This window comes from Leptopilina heterotoma, unplaced genomic scaffold (assembly GCF_015476425.1).
Source record: "Leptopilina heterotoma isolate Lh14 unplaced genomic scaffold, ASM1547642v1 Lhet_82, whole genome shotgun sequence".
NCBI classification, from domain to species: domain Eukaryota; kingdom Metazoa; phylum Arthropoda; class Insecta; order Hymenoptera; family Figitidae; genus Leptopilina; species Leptopilina heterotoma.
This window is the reverse complement of record NW_025111187.1, coordinates 500,389-518,230: the sequence shown is the minus strand read 5'-3', so window position 1 is coordinate 518,230 and position 17,842 is coordinate 500,389. Positions and strand designations below refer to the sequence as shown.

The following is a 17,842-nucleotide window of genomic DNA, read 5'->3' as shown; positions in this document are numbered from 1 at the left end:
CTTTGTAGACGGATTATACTCTACAAGTGATAACCGCGCGAAGCTGCAATCGTTATAACGGGCAACGCGATCATGAATGGACTTTATAGCGTTTCCAGCCTCCTATAGATATAGAGATGGAGTGCACAGTTTAGTAACTACGAGTTACCACGACGTACTTGCAAGTTCACGTCACGAAGTTTCTCTTATAACGTACAAGCATTTACTCATCACAAACTATTTCAATTCGATAATAATGATTAAAATATATTCGCTGATGAGGAATTTAATTGACGCTGTTTGAAAAAGAAACCGAGAGTAATTACTTCCTATATACTTTAATAAAATTTTATTACAGGTACTTTTTTTTACAATAATTGTATTCTTTTCTATTTTTGAATTCCACTTTCTGTGATTCAAAACAAAATGGAAATTTTATTCTATTTTTTTTCAATTAGACCCTGTTTTGATAATACGATTGCCAAGTATCATGTTCCGTTTATTATTTCTTGTATCATAAAATATCCAATTGGTTGAAAATTTTAAAATTACAATTTATTTTTCAGCAAGGGAAGTAATTTTTGTAGATGATAAATTCGTTCAAGCTGAGGATTAAATTTATGTATCTATTTTAGAAAATATTTAGCATTTGGTGCACGTGTGACTCACCTTGTATACCGGCCACGGTTGGGGATGGGAACACGCGGGAGAACCTGAAACATTAGCAAACATCCATATAGTATACAAAAGCTAAACGCAACATCAAATCTAAAACATCACATAAATGTCAAATTTAATGATCCTGATAACCAAACGCGTATATATTACAAGTTCCTCGCGAAATTATTTCTTTTGCATGTGTAAAAAATACTGATATTGATTGTAATTGTTAACTTTTTCCACTTTTGATATTGATTTTATTGTATCCTTAAATGTTAATATGTAAATTTTCCTTCTGCTCTTTTTTAGTAGAACGTGATTTGAATCCGTGTAACATTTCCTGGAAGTCTCCGAAATATTAGGAAATTGAACTTTGTAGTAAAAAAATCAGAAAGCTAAAGGTTTCTCTAGATTCTGTAGAAGTTTGTCCAGAAGGTACCCTTGAGGTTCCAGTGAAAGTTCCCTTTTGTTCAGACGAAAAGTTTCGTTTAGACTCTCGAAAAGAACGGTGAGAATCTAGCGAAAGCTGGAAGCTTTCAATCTTTCCGGGAAGCTTCCAGGAAGACATAGTGCTTTGTGGGAAAGTTTTATTATCTATAAAGGACTAAAGGTTTTATAAGTCAATTACGAACAAAAGGTGAATCAACAGGAAGAGAAATTTAAAGGAATGGACCAACTGGACCTAAATAATTACCTGATTTGAAAGATCTACCTGGGGTTAAATATTTGATGATTGAGGACTAATAGTTTCTAATTTGAGATTCAAAATGACATCTTTAGGAACTGGAGAATTCTTCTGTTATCTAAAAGTCTTGTATTAAAGTGATTGCCGGTTGAAACGTAACATGTAACAAAGGGACAGAAAATCTTAATCTTGGCATACAGATCAGGTCTTAAAGAAAAGGTTCTTGCTGCACTTTTTTTTATGCAGTACCTGTACAAATTCCATAGTCGATTTCTAATTTCCGGATGTTGTTATAGACATGAATGATGGATATCTGGATATTAAAGCTGGAAACAACTAGCATTAGCTAGTTTCGAATAGAAAGTGGAAATTTTGAAGCCCAGTTTGGAGAAAATTCGGTATGATTAAGAGGAGGAAGAAGCTAATGATTTTCAAAGGGAACATTTAGTGCTGTTCATAAAACAAAAAAGAATTTCGAACAGAATCCGGAAGTTTAGAATGAACAGCAGAAGTTCTGAAGATACGTGGTTGATTCTGGAAATTAATGAATGACTGTAGGATGAATCAGAAATGTCCTAAGACATACTATATAGTCTCCCTTTAGATATTCTGAATCACAATATTTTATAATATTTAATCCTACATCATTATCATCATCTTTGTTATTATCATTACCTTTACTATCATTATCAGCATCTTTACTATTATTTTTAACATCTTTACTATCATTATTATCATCCTTATTTTTAGTAACAACATTTTTATTATCATCATCAACATTTTCATTATCATTATCAACATCTTCACTAGCATTATCATTACTGTAATTATCATCATCTTTATTATCATTAACAACATCTTTACTATCATTATTACCATTATCAACATCTTCACTATCATTATCATTACTATTGTTATCATTAACAACATCTTTACTATCATTAGTATCATTATCAACATCTTCACTATCAATATCATTACTATTATTATCATCAACTTTATGATCATCAACAACATCTTCACTATCATTATCATTACTATTATTATCATCAACTTTATGATCATTGACAACATCTTTACTATAATTAATAATATTTTTACTATTATCAACATCTGTACTATCATTATCATAACTATTATTATCATCATATTTATTTTCATCACCAATGTGGAAGTAATTCTGGACAATGTTAAGAAGTGTCTTTCTGATCATCATTATTATAATCAACATTCTTATCATTGACAATGTTGTCATCATTATCATTAGTGTTATGATCATCATCATACTATTACACGGAGAAAAGTTTATAGTAACTTTTACTATACTTACAAAGTAAATTTTACTACTTTTTACAAAAATGTACTTTGTTAGTATAGCAACTTTTTCTCCAAATATAGTAAAAATTGCCAAAAATGCGCCAAAGTTTCTGTCATTGGAAATAAAATTTTCTACATATCAACTAAAATAGAGAAAATTAACAATTGATTTTGTAATTTAACTCACCTGTTGCACAGATCGAAAGGGTAAAACGGTTTCTCTACCGTTCCGAACACTTTGAGGCCTTTTATTTACCGTTTGAGGGGGAAAAACATCAGCCTAAAACAAAAAAATACAACATACAAATTAAATATATTTTCATTTCCTAATTGTTACGTTATTTTTGAAAACATTTGTTTATTTTAACTTATTGTAAAAACTTTTCATCCGTTTTCAAAAATAAAATGAAGAATTGATTTTTTTCAGTATCGTGTAAAGTGTTGAACTGTACATCTCTCAAGGGGTGAATTTACAGCACATCCGGTGTGAAGTAAATCGACACCAGTGGAAAATCTGTCGCTATATATAGTGTATCAGTCAAATAAGCACAAACAAGTTAAAAATACAGCAAAAAATACAAAGCATATGAAAAATATGACTAAAAATAGAAATGGAAATAGAAAATACAATAAAATAAAATGAAAATAAAAATAAAAATTTCGCCTCCAGATTTTATAATCCATACAAACATCTCATTAACACAACAACAAAATTCAAAATTAGTCGCAGACATATTCCACGCCACATATTTCGAAATTTCATACGAAAAAGATTAAAAATAATATTTTTTTCAATAGAAAAATAGAATAAACACCTTTTCAGAAAAATTTCGCAGCTGATGGAGTGTTTCTCTATTGCTCTAAATAGGCATAACGTGCGATTTAAGAATTGAGGGGAATTTTTTTTTTCTTTTTCTCTTTTCCTTTAGAAAAATCCATTTGAAAAGAAAGGAAAATGGAGGCACGTGTATAATTGACAATCTCTGTGGGTAGAAACGAAGTGCTGACAGTATAGAAAGGTTATTTCAGAAGGGTCGGACAGAAGAGAAGAAGAGGGGGAGGGGGGGTCAGAAAAGCCATGCCGCTTTGGAGAGTATATATGTATATATTTAGAAGTCAAAGACCATAGGAGATTGGCCGCTGACACAATAATACTATAGACGGACATGAGAAAGCTTTTGCTTCCCTTCCATTTTTCTCCACATTAAGGGTCCCATGTTTCCTCCCATGTTGATTTGGCCGCTCCCAACGGAAATTTTCTTCAAATTACATTTCTGTCATGTTAACTTGACTCAAAACAGTTTCACGCAAATTAATTCCGAGTTTTTTTTTACGTTTTGTAGATTATCGCAATAAAAAAAAGTTAAATAATATCTTTAAGGAAAAATTTAACACGATTTTGGAGAAAATTTTTGATGCTTTTTTTTCTTGTATTGTATTGAATAAAGTTAATACAATCAGAGTCATTAACATTTGGCTGATTCAAATAAAAATTTGATTAATTCAACTAAAGTTTGGTTGATTCAACTAAAGTTTAGTTGATTTAATTAAAGTTTGCCTGATTCAACTAACATTTGGTTGATTCATCAAAATTTAGATAATTTAACAAAAATTAAATTAATTTAACTAAACTTTGGTTGAGTCAACAAACATTTGTTTCATTTAATCAAAATTTTGTTGATTCAAACAAAATTTGTATTAGTTCAACTAAAATTCAATTAATTAGACTAAACTTCGGTTGATTCAACAAATATTTGGTTAATTTAACTGAAATCCAACTAATTCAACTAAAATTAACTTTGGTTGGTTGAACAAACATTTGGAAAGTTCACAGAAATTTGAGTAATTCAACAAAAATTTAATCAATTCAACTAAACTTTGGTTAATTCAACAAATATTTGGTTAATTTCAATCAATTCAACTAAACTTTTGTTCATGCAACAAATATTTGGTTAATTTAACTAATTCTTAGTTGATTCAACAAAAAATTTGGTTAATTAAACTGAAATTCAATTAATTCAACAAAAATTTATTTAATTCAACTAATATTTATCCACTAGTGGATTCATTAAAATTTTGTTAATTCAACTAAAATTCAAATCATTGAACTAAAATTTGGTTAATTCAACTAAAATTCAATTAATTCAACTAACCTTTTGTTGATTCAACCAAAATTTGTTTAATTCGACTAAAATTTAATTCATTCAACAAAACTTTAGTTGATTCAACAAACATTTGGTTATTTTAACTAATATTTAGTTAATTCATTAAAGTCGAGTTAATTCAAATAACATTGAATTAATCCATCTAAACTCTGGTTAATTCAACCAAAATTTGTTTAATTTAACTTAAATTCAATTAATTGATCTAAAATTTGGTTAATTCAACTAAAATTCAATTAATTCTATACTATAAAATTCAATAATTTATATTAAAGTTTGGTTGATTTAATCAAAATTAAAATTGGTTAATTCCACTGAAATTTAATTAATTCGACTAAACTTCGGTTGATTTAATAAATATTTGGTTAATTTAACTGAAATTCAACTAATTCAATAAAAATTAACGTTGGTTGGTTGAACAAACATTTTGATGGTTCACCAAATTTTGAGTAATTAAACTGAAATTTAATCAATTCGACTAATCTTTGGTTATTTCAACAAATATTTGGTTAATTTCAATTAATTTAACTAAAATTTAGTTGATTCAACAAATATTTGGTTAATTTAACTAATTTTTAGTTGATTCAACAAAAATTTGGTTGATTCAACAAAAATTTATTTAATTTAACTAACATTTAGATTCATCAAAGTTTAGTTAATACAACTAAAATTTGGTTAATTCAACTAGAAATTTAATTAATTCAACAGTCAACTAACCTTCTGTTGATTTTGTTCTATTAAAGTTTGGTTGATTTAATAAAAATTAAAACTGGTTAATTTGACTGAAATTCAATTAAATCAACTAAACTTTGGTGATTCAACTAAAATTTAGTTAATTCAACTAAAGTTCATTTAATCCAACTAAATTTTAGTTTATTTAACTAACATTTGGTTAATTCAACTAAAATTTGACACTGTAAGAAAAAAGTTCTAAATTAGAGCCAAATTACGACGTTAGTACCAAAATAGGTACCAAATTAGTACCTATTTTTTTAAAGTCTAAATTTGTATAATTATGAAAACAAAATTGTTTGCTATAAAGTAAGAGAATTCCTCAGACCAACCGAGAACTGCTCTTACTTTGTACCAAAACTATTTATGTTTTACTCTTAAATATACTTTGTACACAATTTGAGACCCCAAAGAAGGCATGACACAAAGTAACAAGAGAAAAAAAATGTAGCGACGTCGCGTCGTCTCAATTTAGTCCGAAACATAACCGGTCCAAGAACCAAGAAAGTGTGTAATTTGAATATTATATTTCGTATTGCGTAATTTGAATTCACAACACTGACGTGCAATTGTGTCACAATAACCCCAGGAAATAAAGAAATGAAGGGGTGAAAACTTGAAATTAAATATATAATATAGGGTCAGAAAGGGTTTTTCGTTTCTTTCGTGCGGATGAGAAATATACAATAACAAGATTCATAGTCACTATGCGCGGCGGCATCAAGTTCCCTCTTTGCCACAAGGAAAATTGACTCATAAATGAAAGTATACATCTCACCACGGGGTGCAAACTCTTCTTTTTTTTAATATCCAAAATACATTTTATTACCAGCGGCGCAAAAGTTCTTTTAAAATTCTGAAAAAAAAGGGGAAAAATTGTTATCTTTGGCAAATTTTTTTCTGATGAATAGCGCAATATTTTTGAGGTCATTATTGCCCGGAAATGTTGGGGCAATATTGTCTCAACAATGAATATATTCGCCCTTTGGCAATATTGGGGCAATATTGACTCAACATTGATTATTTTCGCACTATGACAATATTTTGTCAATTTTGGGGCAATATAGGCTCAAAATTAATTATATCCACCTTTTGGCAATATTGACAATATTACCCGGCAATGTTGGGGTAATATAGTCTAAAAATTGATTATTTTCGCCCTCTGGCAATATTGGGGCAATATTGACTCAATATTGCGTCAAATTTTGTGATGTTCGGTCTGTATGAAATCTTCATATCTGTAACAAAATCTCCGTATAGGATTAAATTTTGTATCTGTACCAAAATTTTCAATTAACACTGTCAAAATTAAATTTAGAACTATATCCGAACTATAGAGTTTGAATTTTAATTAACCCAGATAACTTTTTGGTTACACTATATGAGTTCATTAAAATTCACAAGTTTATTAATTAGTGACAATGACCCGAACTGAAATGGAAACCAATGACAATTTATATAGTTTTATATGTATACATATGCGCGTTGTAAAATTCTGCTTTGATTTTATCGCTAATAAATTTGCATTGAGCACCATTTGTACGTGACACTTAAACAATAAAGGTGACATGTTATCAACAATTTGTAAAATTTAGAACAATTCAGTATAGAAATATTTGTGTATTAGTGGATAGGGAAAATTTTTTTTTTTTTTTCAAAAATAATTTATACAATAAAATTTTTTCGGTGAGTGTTTAGAGCGATAAAATATCGTTTTTAAAGGAAGATTCCAATGCCCTTATGGTGATCGGACGTTAAAGTCACTTTGAAGTGCGTGTAAATGTCGATCCTTCATGTAAAGGAATAAAAACACTACTATGTCTTGCTTTTCTTGAAAAAAAGGTTATTCACTGGGGGAAAAAAGTTTGGAGCAAGCAAATTTTAATTGGATTATTCAAATTTTTGTTGAATCAACCATATTTTTGTTGAATCAAACAAAGTTTAGTTGAATTAATTAAATTTCAGTTTAATTAACCAAATGATTGTTGAATCACTCAAAATTTAATCAAATTAATTGAATTTCAGTTTCCTTATTCAGTTTTAATTTAGATTGAATCTACCAAAGTTTAGTTGAATTAATTGAATTTTAGTTTAATTAACCAAATTTTAGTTGAATCAACCAAATGCTAGTTAAATTATTCAAATGTTTGTCAAATCACGCAAAGCTTAGTCGAATTAATTGAATTTCAGTCTAATTAATCAATTTTTATTGTGATTAAATTAACCAAACTTTAGTAGAATTAATTGAATTTTATTTGAATTAACCATATTTTGGTTGAATTAATTGAACTCTAGTTAGATTAACCAAATTTTAGTTAAATTAACCAATGTTTAGTTGAATTAACCAAAGTTTAGTTGAATTAATTGAATTTTAGTTGAATTAACAAAAGTTTGGTTGAATCAACCAAAGTTTAGTAGAAATTATTGAATTTTAGTTGAATTAACAAAATTTTAGTTGAATTAACCAATGTTTAGTTGAATTAACCAAAGTTTAGTTGAATTAATTCAATTCCAGTTAAATTAACTAAATATTTGTCGAATCACTCAAAGTTTAGTCGAATTAATTGAATTTCAATTTAATTTACTAGTCTTAATTCTGAGTGAATCAACCAAAGTTTAGTAGAATTAATTGAATTATTGTAGTTGAATTAATTTAATTTTAGTTAAATTAATTGAATTTTAGTTGAATAATGAAATCAGCTCTAATTTAAATTCATTTTTTTACAGTAGATAAATTTCTAATTATGGAAAAAAATGTGATAAAATATTCGTAATCAATAGTTTTTGACGGTTAAAATCACTGTTAACTAAAAAAAATTAAATAGAATGAAATTGATCGCTAATAGTGTATCAATTCATAATTTGATTCAAACTTTCATCATCAATTTGATCCAATTGAGTATCAATCTGATACTTTCAAGAAAACAGTGATGGAGATTAAATTCTCCACTTGAGAACGCCAAGGTCGCCACTAGGCGGCGTGGAATCTGCCATCTAGCGGTAACCTTGACGTTCTCAGGTGGAGAAAACTATCTCCATATTAAATTACTCCCTTTTTAACAAAATAAGTAACAAAATACTATTTTCTTTCTGGTCATTTGTACATTTTTTTTAAAAAATATCAGCCAAATGTTTGTATAAAGTGAAAAAAGTGTCAAAAAGTATTAGTCTCGTGAGTTTGAGAGCTGAAAGAGTAAAAATTAAGCAGTAAAAATAATACTTAGTAAAAATAATTTAGCTTAGTACAAATAATAGTGAAAATAAATCAGTTTATTTTTACCTTCCATGGATCAAATTCTTGTAATTCATTAAAAATCAGTTTATTACAGAGAGTAGTAAAAATTAATCAGTTTATTTCAAAGTTTACCAAAAATAAAACAGTTTAGTACAAGAAAGGAGTAAAAAATTAAATAGTTTGGTACGAAGAGTGAAAATTGATTCGATTATATTTTCATTGAAAAATCAAATAAGAGGATTGGTTTCATTTTTTTTTTTTTTTTGGGAGACTTTTTTCCGAATGGGGAAAAAGTTTCTTATCGGAGGGAAAAGACTTTAGAGAGTGAGAGAGAGTGAGCGAGAGAGAGAGAAGGGAATATCTTTTCGAATGGGGGGATCCAAAGTGAGCTGGTGTACGGTGACCATTTCGTTTATAAGCCCGAGTGAGTTTCAGCGACCACTTTAAAGTTAGAAACGAGTTATCCGGCGCAGTGGTAGTTCTTTCGGGAAGCGCACGTCTCAGCCATATTGCTTTGGCCTGCGAGTTTGCCACTGGCAAGCTAAGCATCCTGATTGGTCTAGCCTTGATGGAAGAATGAGTTCACGATGAGGGAGGGGTAAAACGCGTCCCGACGCCTTGTCGAAAACGGCACGCGTCACGTCACACACTTACTTAAAAACCATCCCCCTCGTGCACTTTTCATCCTCTCTTTCTAAATTCTCCCATCTTTTTTTTTTTATTTTTTTTTGTTCCATATTTCACCCTTCTTGTTTCACCAATAATACAATACTACTGTTTCGTAAAAACCTCCTGGGAGTTGTGTTTTTATTTAATTTTACTCTCTCTCTCTCTCTTTCCCCTTTTTTCCCGTTTTCTGTTCTTCGTTTTGAAAAGTATCTTCTCCAGAGTAGATAGGGTTGAGATTTTAATCAAGAGAAAAATTAAATTACTTTTCCGGCATGAATATTTATACTCTTGAAGGGACAATACATTCTCTGAAACTTTTTGCTTATTGTTAGCTTTTCTTGCAAGCAAGTTTTGGAATTTTTTTTTGTATATCTAAAGACGAAGGTTACGAAAAATTGTAATTAAATACTTTTCACTTGCATATTTTACTACTTTTTTACAATTTGCTACTATTTGGATATTTTTTTAGATTTATGCCACTAAAAGCTACTTTTTTCTTTATTTTTAGAATAAATTTGCTTCACTTTAAATTAGCTAATAGTTGAAATAAAAAAAAAAATTGTAATAAGATTCTTTAAAACGATTTAACTATTTTCAAAAATTTTTCGAAAATCAATGATTTTTAATATTAATACAATTTTAATAAAATTTTACAAAAGATTTTTGGTAAAATTCATCGCAAACATTAAATTTTTTTTATAAGTAATAAAATTACCACAGGAATTAAATTATTTAAAATGATTTATAAATTTTTTCGAAAAACATCGATTCAATTTCTTTAATTCAATTTTTTTTCAATTTCTTCACAAGAATTCAATTATTTTTCCAAATAATAACATTTTTCACAAGAATTCAATTATTTAAAAAGAATTAAATAAAATTCTTCGCAAAAATTCAAATATTTTCATAAATAATAAAATACTTCTAAGAAATTCAATTATTTATTTAAAAATTAGTAAATTCTTCACAAGAATTCAATTATTTTCCGAAATAATTAAATTTTCCAAGAGAATTCAATTATTTAAAAAATTAATTAAAATTCTTCGCAAAAATTTCATTAAGTATTTTCATATAAATATCAAAACTCTTTTTAGAAATTCAATTATTTTTTTAAAATTAACAAATTAATAAATTCATTCTTTAATTCTTCACAAGAATTCAATTATTTTCCCAAATAATAAAATTTTCCACAAAAATTCAATTATTTAAAAAGAATTAAATAAAATAAATTCTTCTCAAAAATTGAATTATTTAAAAAAAAAATTGATTAATTCTTTCTGTAATTCTTCACAATTCTTTAAAAATTTTCCCAAATAATAAAATTTTTTACGAGAATTCAATTATTTAAAAAATTAATTAAAATTCTTCGTAAAAATTCCATTAATTTCATATAAATATCAAAACTCTTTTCAGCAATTTAATTTTTTTTTTAAATTAACAAATTCATTAATTCTTTCTTTAATTCTTTACGAGAATTCAATTATTTTCCCAAATAATAAAATTTTTCAGCAGAATTCAATTATTTAAAAAGAATTAAATAAAATTCTTCCTAAAAATTTAAATATTTTCATTAATAATAAAATTCTTCTGAGATATTCAATTAGTTTTTAAAAAATTAATAAATTCTTTCTTTAATTCTTCACAAGAATTCAATTATTTTTCCAAATAATAAAATTTTCCACGAGAATTCAGTTATTTAAAAAGAAATAAATAAAATTCTTCTCAGAAATTCAATTATTATTCAAAAAATTGATAAATTCTTTCTTTAATTATTCACAATTCTTTAATTATTTTTCCAAATAATAAAATTTTTAGGCGAATTCAATTATTTAAAAAAATATTCTATAAAATTCTTCCCAAAAATTCAATTATTTTCATAAATATCAAAATAAATAAAAAATAAATAAATACATATAAAATAAATAAATATCAAAATACTTCTGAGAAATTCAATTATTTAAAAAAAATTAACAAATTTTTTAATTCTTTCTTTAATTCTTCGCGATAATTCAATTATTTAAAAAAAAATTAAATAAAATTCTTCCCAAAAATTCAGTTATTTTTTCATAAATATAAAAATTCTTCTCAGAAATTGAGTAATTTTTCAAAAAATTATAATTGTTTGAAAAACTATATAATAGCTACTTTTTTCAGTATTTAAGCTACATTTTGATACTTTTTTAAAATGAATTATTGAGTGTGAAGCCTGCCATGGTCTGCTAGATTTTTAGACATGGTCATAATATGGATATTTTGAGGATTTAAAATATTTTTTTCATTGGCCATGGTTTTCTAGATATTGTGACCATAGTAAAAATATATAAATTTTCATAATATGGATATTTTGAGGTTTTAAACTATTTTTGTCATTGGCCATCGTTCGCTATAGTTCGATTTAAAAAAAAATTTTATTTATGGCTGTTGAGAATTGAAAATATTCGAAATCTAGAAAAGAGGAAAGTTTCCTCAATATTGTGCTCTAAAAATAGAAGAAAATTCCAAAATTTACAAAAAAAAAAAAAAAAACTGGAGAAGATGAATGAAGGATAGAGGGTACAATTCAAGAGAGGAAAAATGTTGCAAAGATAAGGGAGAGGAAGCAAGAGGCAAAGAAGAGAAAGAGAGAGAGAGAGCGAGAGAGTGAATGAGACTGTCCGACGACGACGGTTCCCATGACAACGCAATCCCCAGGAACATGAAACGTTTCTGGCATCTTTGACTCAATAGCAACAGCATCAGAGCGGAACAAACCAACCGGATCCCTTTTTTGGTTAAACGAAAGGAAAAAAAACCCTTTTTCTAAAAGTTTCATCCCAAATGGCACACGCTTAACTTCTGACTCGTTGTTCTTAACATTTTTGCTGTATATTTACAATAATCGCGTTGCATGCAAACCACCATCGTTATAGGTGCGAGAGATGAAAAAGACAAAAAAAAATAAGTCAGTTTTGAATACTTAATTATGGGTTATATGACCGCGGGTAGTAGCCGCGCGTGTAGCCTCCTATCAACCCCCGGGCATTCTCTCTCTCTCTCTCTCTCTTTTTCTCTCTGCTCCAAATATACAAACGCGATTCTTCTTGACATGTTGAATAAGCACCCAAACACAGTCACGAACTCACCGCAGTATTTGCATTCCATTTCCGACTATATACATACTTTTTTTTACGACCGCGACGATGCATCCATCTAATTAAGAACACTGGATGAGAAACAAAAAACAATATACGAGTTCGGATTCGAATTTATAACTCTATTGTTGTACAAGAATAATCCGGAATTGGGGTGTATATACGACGCGGTAGATGCTGATATTCTCTTCTCTCGATGGAAAATAACTTTCCAGGGAAAAATGATTTTTTCCGAAAATTCAAAATTTTTCGTTGCTAGGTAAAAAAATTTATTTTTCAGGCTTTTGATAGTAAATTACTTCTCAGACTATTTTCAAAAAAATAAGACTAAATTCCGACTTTTCTTCTACACATTGCAACAAAATACCATATTTTTTATATAAAACACTACTTACTTTAAGTACTTTAATTTTTTAATGCTACTTTTAATAGGAATTTATAGAATAATTTTTCAAAAAATGTATTAAACAAAAGGAAAAAAGTGCAGAAAAGAAAGGAAATTTCAAAAAAGAAAAATTTAATTAATAATTCTTGAATTTTCTATTCACCTCATAATCTTAAAACAATTAAAAAAAAAAATTAATTTTTGTATTTGCATATATAAAAAAAATTTTCGAAGAACTTTCTGAAAATTATTAAAAACAATTATTGATTTAGAGAAATATTTGAATTGTAAATTATGGAATAAGGGTAATTGAATTTCAGAAGAGTTGTAATTTTTACTACGTTCTTATTGTTTCTAATATATTTATAGTTTTTAGAAACAATAAAATTTCAAAAAAAAAAATTTCTAATTTTATTAAATGAACTTTTATTCTCGAATAATTGAATTTTCAAAATTATTCAAAATAATTGATTGCAAAAAGAAATTTAGTAAAAAATTGAAGAAAATAACTAAATTTGGAGAAGTTAAAGTAGACATTTTTTCTTTAAAAATAATTGAATTTCAGAAGAGGTTTCAACTTAAAAAGGTTTTGAAAATTCCAATTAATGAATATGAAATATTTATTTTAAAAGATTATTAAAATATCGAATAATTTCAGTTAAAAATTTTGGAAAAAATAGAATATTGGTAGAGTTGGAATTTTTAGAAATAATATTAAGTTTCAGAAGGTTTCAAAATTAAATTTTAAAAAAATTTGTATTTTGAATAATTTTAGTTAAAAAATTTAAAACAGTATTGAATTTTGGGAGATTTACAGTTGTAAATTTTTTGAATAATTAATTGAATTTAGAAAATTTACAGTAGAAATGTTTTTAAATTTAAAAAAAAAATTTTTTTAATTGAAATTCATGTTGAATTTCAATTATAAGATATTTAAATGTTTATTTTTAAAAAAACAATTAAATTTCAAATAATTTCACTTAAAAATTTTAGAAAACATTGAATTTTGAAAGAGTTATGCATATATCTAATTTTTAGAAATAATTAACTTTCAAATATAGTTTAAAACTCGAATTTTTGAAACATTTGAATTTTGAATAATTTTAGTTAAAAAATTTAAAACAGTATTGAATTTTGGGAGATTTACAGTTTGTAAATTTTTTGAATAATTAAATTTTAAAAATTGGAATTTTGATTAAATGATTGAAATAAAAAAGTTATTTAGTAAAACATTATAGAAAACAATTGAATTTTAGAAAAGTTACAGTAGAAATTTTTTAAATTTAAAAAAAATTTTTTTTAAAATTGAAATTCATGTTGAATTTCAATTATACAATATGAAAATATTTATTTTTAAAAAAATCATTTAAATTTCAAATAATTTCACTTAAAATTTTTTGAAAAAATGGAATTTTGAAAGAGTTGCATATATCTAATTTTTAGAAATAATTAACTTTCAAATAAAGTTTAAAATTCGAATTTTTTTAACATTTGAATTTTGAATAATTTTAGCTAAAAAATGTAGAACAGACTTTAATTTTGGGAGAATTGTATAGTTGTAAATAAATGTTTAAAAATTGTAATAAAACTTTCAGAGGTTTTAAATTAAAAATTCTAAGCACCTTAGTGCCTTGAAGAATTTTAATTCAAATTTTTATTGAAATTGGTTATTTATTAATAATTTTTTTAATTATTTCAATATATAATTGAAAAATTATATAATTGAAAAATTATCGAAAATTTAGTAGAAAATGTAGAACATAAAATTGAAGTTTGAATATGTTATAGAGTAGAAATTTTTAAGAAATAATTAAATTCCAAAAGGTTTTAACTTAAAATTGTTTAAATTTCAATTCACGTAGAATTTTAATTATATTTAAATATTGAAAAAAAAATTTATAAATGTCTTTGAAGAGTTTAAGTAAAAAAAATCTAGAAGAGAATTGAAGTTTGTAATTCAGGGAAACTCAGGAAATTCAAAATTCCATATTTTTAAAATCCGGAATAAAAAATGACTTTTTCCTTTTTTTTCTTTTAAATTAATAAAATTTACCAATGAATTAGTAGAAATTACTATTTAGTAGTAAACTTTACTAATTAAAAAGCAAAAAGTCGGTCACTTATTGAAATTAGTAAAAATTTTTCTAATTAAAATTCAAATTGGTAAACATTTTTGTATTAATTCGAATTTAGACAGAAAAGGAAAAAAATTCTGTAATTTTTTAGAATGTATATTATAACTTTTTAGCCATCAAGCCAAAAAGTGATAAATTTGAAAGTTTAGAAAATGAAATTATCCAGTTTTCACCCCTAGCAAGGTATACATTGTATTTAAAATTTTAAATGTCACTCTCAGTACCCAAATAACTCTTTTCTAACTGGAGATAATTTCTATGGTTACTCTACCCATAAACCGTGAAATACAACTTAATATACGAATGAGACAAAATTCTTGTAAAATTTATTAGATGTAAAATTTCATGTCAAATCGATTTTCGTTCACACGACACTGTTTATATATATATATATATATATATATATATATATATATATATATATATATATATATATATATATATATATATATACACACGTTATATAACACTCATACATACATTCACAAGAATGAGATTTATTTTAATATTATTATTATTTTTTTTCTTCATCCAGGGGTTCGAAATGTCTGGGTCTGAAAAATCCTAAGACTTGAGGCAAAAGGGGATCATATTATTTTGCTTGAATTATTTATAGAGCCACCTAAATCTACATCTATATGGATGTGTGTCCTTTCTGTACGTGTATAATACACGAACCAAAAACGTGCTTTTCTTAAAGGTGTGTTTTCAGTTGCCCCGGGGCGGATCTAAAACTCGCTCTCGAAAATCTCCGAAAAATCTACCGAAAAAAAAGAAGAAAAAAAAACATGCGCGCACAATACAAGCGTCTCACGTATACATATATATATGTATACATTTTTATGATAATTCTAGATAAGACTTCCCCTAAAAATTCTTTTCATGGAGGAAGACACACACTGCACGCAATCTTGGCGCCAAAATAAATGGTTTTGGCTCACCAATTTCCTGGAATGTAAACCATTTCTTTTTGAAATTTTCAAAATGGTGGTTGCACTCCTCTCTTTCGATAGATTTAAAGTCTTGTAGATATAGAATTTAGTACTGTCTTTATAGTGCTTCTTGTTTGTTGAGCGATAAACACGATGACATTTATTTTGATTGGAGAAAAACACAGAATTTTAATTTCGGAAATTAGTTTTCTAAATTCTTGAAAAATCTTCTCTTTTCGAGAGCATTTCGGAAAAATACGTCTTGGTTTGATTTTAAGTCGGAAAAAAATCGTTTTACCTGATGCAAAAGTACGAAAAAAGTCGAAAAAGTTCGTTTTTTTATTCCGGATTTTAAAAAAATGTTTCTGAATTCCAAACAGTAGGAAAAAGTCAATTTTGAATAAGTTTCGTTGAAAATCTTATAGAAAACAATTAAATTTTTTGAAGAATTGTTATTGCTGTAATTTTTATAAATAATTAATTTTTATTAGATTTAAAATTGAAATTTTAAAAAATTCGAATTCTGGATTATTTTTCATATAAGATACGAAAATAGAAAATATTCTCATCTTTTTTCATGGGCGAATTTTTTCCAAAGAAAGAAATTATTCTACATACTTTGAATCTTTTGCTGCGAATTTTTTTCACGTTTCGCGGACAATGACATGAATTCAAAAAGAAAAAAAAATCGTCAAACGTGGAATATAAAAAAAGTTAATAAAAAAAAGGAGGAAAAGAACCTCAGTGACCTTTGATCACTATATATAAGAATTTTATGAATTCAGAAGACGGACTCTTGGTTAGTCCTGCCCCAAAAATGTTTATACACCAATAGCGAGAGATATTACGTTTCCTCACTCGTGGATTCTTGATCCTTGATTCCTTTGGTGGAACCAAGTAAAAGTTCGCGACATGAATGATAAATAATTCCGGGTAGAGAAATAGAATGGAGGAAAAGGGATTTTTGTACATTTATACAATGTTAACTTTTTTTTCGTTATAAAATTACTGAAAGTGGTTATATTGTTAAAATATTATTTTCTTTTTTGAATAAAATTCAAAAATCGAGAAAAAATTTTATCTTTATTTTGATTTTTCTGAATTAGTGCTATTTAATAAATTTTGAACGTTCTTTTACTTACTCTAAATTTTTACTATAATTTTTCTAAATATTTTTATTAAATTTTTACTACTTTCTCTAAATTTTTACTATTTGTGTTAAGTAAATTTTTATATTTCTTTTAATTACTCTAAATTTTCACTCTAACTCCTCTAAATATTTTTATTACATTTTTACTACTTCTTTTATTAAATTTTTGTCTTTTTTTACATTCTCTGAATTTTTACTACTTTTTTCATTAAATTTTTATCTTTCTTTTCCTTTCTCTATATTTTTACTATTTTTTTTTATTAAATTTTTATAATTCTTTTACTTACTCTAAATTTTTACTACAAATCCTTTAAATTTTTACTATAAATCATCTCAATTTTTATTACTTTCTCTAAATTGTTACTACATTTTTAACTAAATTTTTATCATTCTTTTACTTACTTTAAATTTTTATTCTAAGTCCTCTAAATTTTAAATAATTTTTATATTAAATTTTTACTATAATTCCTCTAAATTTTTATATGAAAATTTTTACAACTTTTTCTAAATTTTATCTACTTTTTACTAAACTTTCGTTTGAAAGTTAAGTAAAAAAAAACTTTCAAACGAAAGAAGTTTAGTAAAAAATAGTAAAAATTAAATAATTTAAAAAAATGTTGAATTTAAAATTCCAGTAAAAAATTTAGAGAAAATAGTAAAAATTCAGTTA

The 17,842-nt window shown here is 26.0% G+C and overlaps 1 protein-coding gene across 3 annotated transcripts in view; it reads right to left on the bottom strand.

The window, feature by feature from the left end:
* The window catches only part of LOC122511406 (homeobox protein abdominal-B-like), a 100,315-nt gene that overhangs the window by 18,597 nt on the left and 63,876 nt on the right, over positions 1 to 17,842 (bottom strand). For 2 of the 3 annotated variants that reach the window (XM_043626607.1, XM_043626606.1), the window contains exons 2-3: positions 2,829 to 2,921; positions 649 to 692 (exon numbers count right to left, since the gene is read on the bottom strand). In XM_043626607.1, the coding sequence (XP_043482542.1) occupies positions 649 to 692; positions 2,829 to 2,921 (137 nt within the window). Of the gene's footprint in view, positions 1 to 648; positions 693 to 2,828; positions 2,922 to 17,842 lie in introns of those variants that run through there. The other variant, XM_043626609.1, reaches the window with a different exon arrangement.